The sequence below is a fragment of the Aethalodelphis obliquidens genome, unplaced genomic scaffold, assembly GCF_003676395.1.
Source record: "Aethalodelphis obliquidens isolate GAN/ISIS:26980383/991018 unplaced genomic scaffold, ASM367639v1 scaffold69, whole genome shotgun sequence".
NCBI classification, from domain to species: domain Eukaryota; kingdom Metazoa; phylum Chordata; class Mammalia; order Artiodactyla; family Delphinidae; genus Aethalodelphis; species Aethalodelphis obliquidens.
The window spans coordinates 9,408,010-9,412,491 of NW_020838013.1; the positions used below are offsets into that span (position 1 = coordinate 9,408,010).

The 4,482-nt window shown below is 63.5% G+C and overlaps 1 protein-coding gene across 1 annotated transcript in view; it reads left to right on the top strand.

Moving 5' to 3' along the window:
- The window catches only part of MUC6 (mucin 6, oligomeric mucus/gel-forming), an 18,389-nt gene extending 14,737 nt beyond the window's left edge, over positions 1 to 3,652 (top strand). Inside the window, exons 34-37 of the mRNA XM_027089898.1 lie at positions 88 to 203; positions 620 to 833; positions 3,048 to 3,150; positions 3,475 to 3,652. Coding sequence (XP_026945699.1) covers positions 88 to 203; positions 620 to 833; positions 3,048 to 3,150; positions 3,475 to 3,652 — 611 coding nt within the window. The remainder of the gene's footprint in view (positions 1 to 87; positions 204 to 619; positions 834 to 3,047; positions 3,151 to 3,474) is intronic.
- Positions 3,653 to 4,482: the final 830 nt, after the last annotated feature.

The following is a 4,482-nucleotide window of genomic DNA, read 5'->3' on the forward strand; positions in this document are numbered from 1 at the left end:
CCATCACACCCACAGCCCCGCCACTGATAAAGACCACAACAGGGACCTCCACATCCACAACCCCACCACTACCACCGACAACAACAGGCACCACCACCCCCACACCCCCGCCACTGACAAAGAGAGGGACCACCACACCCACAGCCCCACCACTGACAAAGACCACAACAGGTACCACCCGAGCCCAGAACTCAGTCAGCACAGTACTACCACAAAGCTCTAGCTTTAGTTCTACATTATCTTCTCCATCTCTAAACCCAAGCCAAACTCCTTTCACCACTTCTGTTTCTGTGTCGAACCTTCCACATTACCCCTCGTCTTCATCCAGCACCTCCACTCTCTCCTCCCTGCCCGCTACTTCCTCTCTTCCTTCTCACGTGTCCTCACACACCACTCCTCCTTTTATATCATATTCCCCATCACCTTCAGCAGTTTCCACTTCACAGAGCATCCCAACCGCTAGTTCAGCTCCGCACAGCCCTTCCCCCTCTGCACCCGTGACCATATCACATACAGCCCCCCTGTCTGCCAGCCGCTTTTCCCCAGCCACCATCGTGTCCGTCAGGCCCTCCCTCTCACCCCCATCCTCTCCCACGCTGTCCCCTCTCCCCACTCCCAGTACCGTGGTCCTGTCTACATCCCAGACCACACCCAGCAAGCCCACCTCCTCAGCTCTGTCCTCTCGGTCCACTACCTCAAAGTCCACCTCTCTCACGACCCGAGGCCCCACGCAGGGCCTCCTGTCTTCCACCCTGGGAGTGACAGCCATCCCAAGTTCCCCAGCCACCAACCTCACCACCAGACAGCCAAGTACCACCGGGCTGCCGGCCAGCGTATTCCTGACCGGCTCCATCACTGCGCATGGAAGCTCCTCCTTTCCCACTGCCGGGTCCTCTTCCACCAGGGGCCAGTCCATCTCCTCTCTCGTCACATCTCTACCCAGCTCTCCAGGTGAGTGACATCTCTGCAGCCACCTCATGACCTGTGGTGCACGCTTCTTCTCAGCCTTGTCTCTCCGCTCTGGACAATACTCTGGGCCACTCCCATGGGATCTCCGCCTTTTCTTGTCCCCTCACATTTCCTGATGACCCTATGGGCACTGCCTCTCGGCCTCTGCTCCCACCTCTGCTGCGCCCCATCATGACCTGCACACACCCACAGAGGCTGGCCCAGCCCTTGCAGCAGGTGTGTCTCCTTCCCTCCCCCTAAAGCCTTCACTTCCCTTGCCTGGGGACGGCCAGGCAGCGCAGGGCACTGAGCGGACTCGGGGGTGGGCACAGCTGGGGGAGCTGCAGCTTGGCCTCTGACCAGCCCTGGAGTGCCATTCCAGGCCTCTGAGCTTTGGTGCTTCAGCTGTGTCCTGGGGGTGTCTAGAAGGACAGGGCCCCCACCAGCAGGCAGTGGCCAAGTCACATCTCCCCCAACCCCCTCTCCAGCCTGTCCTCTGCTGTATGTTGCTTACATGTTCTCGGGGCCTCTCCTCGGCCTTTCTTGGCCAGGTCCCAGATCCTTTCTCCCCTCTTCTCAGGGCACAGCTCCAGTGAATTCCAGTCTGGCCTAAATGGGCACCTGGCCTCTCCCAGGTCGCCCCCTTCCCCACGTCAGGGCCTGACTGTCCTGCACCTGCCTCCCTCAGCCCCCCGCCCCTCCACGTCCCTGCTGCAGTCCTGGCCTCCCTTTGAGGTGACCCCCCTCAGCAGCCTTCCACGGCAACCCTCTGCAGAGCTCAGAAGGACCTGGAGTTTCAACTCTCGCAACCCTCCCCCCAGTTGCAGAAAGCAGGCACGCGCCTCACCCCAGGTGATCGTCGGGGCCCGAGCTGGGACTAGCGGCCGGGGCGCCTGCACTCCAGGGTTGGCGCCCACCCAGGTCTCAGTGCTGCAGGCGCCTCCAGCTCTGCTCTACCTTCCCTCTCCAGGCCTGCCTAAGCACCCCCGTCCTCCAAGGACACCCCCTCCCCTGCCCGGCAGCCGCCCCCTCTCACACCCCCAGCCTTCCCCCAGCAGGGCTGTCCACCACTGCAGGACGGTATTGAAAAAAAAAGTGTTTCCTCTTGTGGGACAAGGACTGGGTGGAGGCTGCCCAGGAAGAGGCGACCCAGGGCGTGGGGCGAGGGAGCAGGAGAGCAGGAGGGGAGGAGGGCTGGGGACAGTGGGCGCCACAGGGAAGACCCCCGTGCCCGCCAGGCCTCTTGTCCCACCTCCAGTGGAAAAGCAGGGCAGGCAGGGCTCGAGGCCACAGGGAGACCTTGGAAGGGGGCAGGTGGGAAGGCAGGAGAGACTGTCCAGCCTTTGCTTTTTCACTCAAGTCCCACACTGGCAGCTTCTAACGGCAACACTGCTCTGCCAGCTGTCAGGGCACCCACTACAGTCTGTCCACTGGGACAGATGCAGGACAGAGCTCACAGCCAGGTCCACACCCCTGCAGGGAGCTCTTGTGATACCAAACGTCTCCTCAGGGGATGCTGATATCATACCCCATCGCTACCGCAGGTACTGAGCCCAGCAGACCAGAAACACCTCTGCCTGCAGGTTGGTGTCAGGCCAGGAGGGGAGGTGGAGAGGGAGGCTGGGGCCAGTGCTGGGAATCTGCCTCGTCCTCTGAGAAAACCCTTGACCCTTGGGGACTCCCAGTGTAGCCAACTTTCAGGAAGAAAACACACAGTGAGAGACTTGCTATCAGGCTTTGTTCCCATGCAAAGCCATGAGGTCTGAGCTCAGTGGGGCTCGGACAAGGGGAGATGGCCTGGGGCAGGGGCTCGAGTGCAGGGTGGGGGCCCAGGGAAGATGCCACCGTGGGCACTAACGTGCTGGCGGCGCCCACACAGCCGCACCCAGATCTAAGCTGTCAGGCAGCTGGCAGCCTTCCCTTGGCGGCGCCGGCACTATCCACCATGCCACAGGAAAAGGGGGTTAAAACCCGAGGCCCAGAGCCACGTATGTCAGTTCCTGCCCTTAAGCAGGCCAGGTGCGGAGCCCCCAGAGGCCACACCTGTCCTCCAGCCCCGCCACAGGGCCACCATCTGATGCCTGACTCTCGGCTCCCAGGGACCTGCAGCGTGAGGGAGTTTGAGGAAGAGGTCACTTACCAGGGGTGCACGGCCAATGTGACGGTGACCCGCTGCGAGGGCGTATGCGCCTCCTCGGCCAGGTGAGCTGTCGGCCCCGTGCGGCCCTTGTCCAGGTCCCGGACTTGGAACCCGCCCTGCTCGACAGAGGCGCTCCCAGTGGAAGCTGGGGAAGGTCCACCGCGAGGTCCCGGCCCAGGCAGCGTGCTGCCCCATCGGGTGGCCCCGGCCCGCACCCACCTCCACCACATCTGCCGGGAGCCGGGGAGGCCAGCGATGCAAGGCCAGCCCCTCCGCGAAGGCGCAGCCTGGGGCCCTGGTCCTCCTCTCCGAGCGACCGGGGAGGGGCAGGAGCACTCCCGAGGCCGCCGTCCTGACCTGCGCTCCCCGCCGCCGCTCCTCCGCAGCTTCAACACTGACACCATGCAAGTGGACACCAAGTGTAGCTGCTGCCACCCCCTCGGCTCCCATGAGAAGCAGCTCGTGCTGCCCTGCCCAGACCCCAGGGTGAGGGGACGGCGGCTGACGCTGACGCTACAGGTATTCAGCAGCTGCACGTGCCGCTCCCAGCGCTGCGGAGACTAGAGACCTGGCCCCGGGAGTGAGGACCAAGCCGCGCCGCCGGCACCCGCTCCCCCCGACTCACTGTGCCCAGCAGCCCCTTTCCTAGGCACAGGGCGTGGCCTCAAAGAGCCCTCAGATGCAGCTCACCCAGGCATCTGAAGAGAAAGGTCCTGCAGACCCTGACCAAACCCAGCAGGCTGCCCTGCACTGCCAGCCTCGGGACTGCACAGGGCACTGCCCACCGCCCATCCACACAGCCTCCCAGCCTTCGAAGGCAGCCTTCCAGTCCTGCTGGGACCAGAACCCCACCCCCGGTGGCAGGAGTGAGGACGGCTGCTGCAGAGGGGATTCCTGGGGAAACAGGGGCCGCCCAAGCAGAGAAGGGTGGGGGAGAGGCTCGGGTCACAGCGAGGAGAGGGGCCCTGCAGTCGGGGAAGGGAAGGGAGAGGCAAGCGTCACCACCGCCTGCCCACCAGCAAAGCTCACCCTGGGGAGGGGGCACCAGGCCCTGTGCACCATGAACAGACAACAAATAAACTGGCACTTGTCAAGGCACAAAGGCTCCTGAGCTCTGCTCCTGCCGCCTCCCGCGCCCCTCGGGCATTTGTGAGTCCCCTACCCGCGTCCAGCTCACGGGGTCGGACCCGCACAAGCATGGGCCAAGAAGGGGTGCCACTGTGGGCCCCCGGCCTCCCCTCCCCTCCCTCCCCTCCCCCCCCCCCTTTCCCCCCCCCCCCGGCGTTCCAAAACCCCCAAGCCAAAATCCCTTTCCCATCGGCCTCCTTCCACCCCCCTTTCTACTTTCTTCCTTTTTTTTGTTGTTTATGTTCTTTACCTCTTTTTTCAGGGGG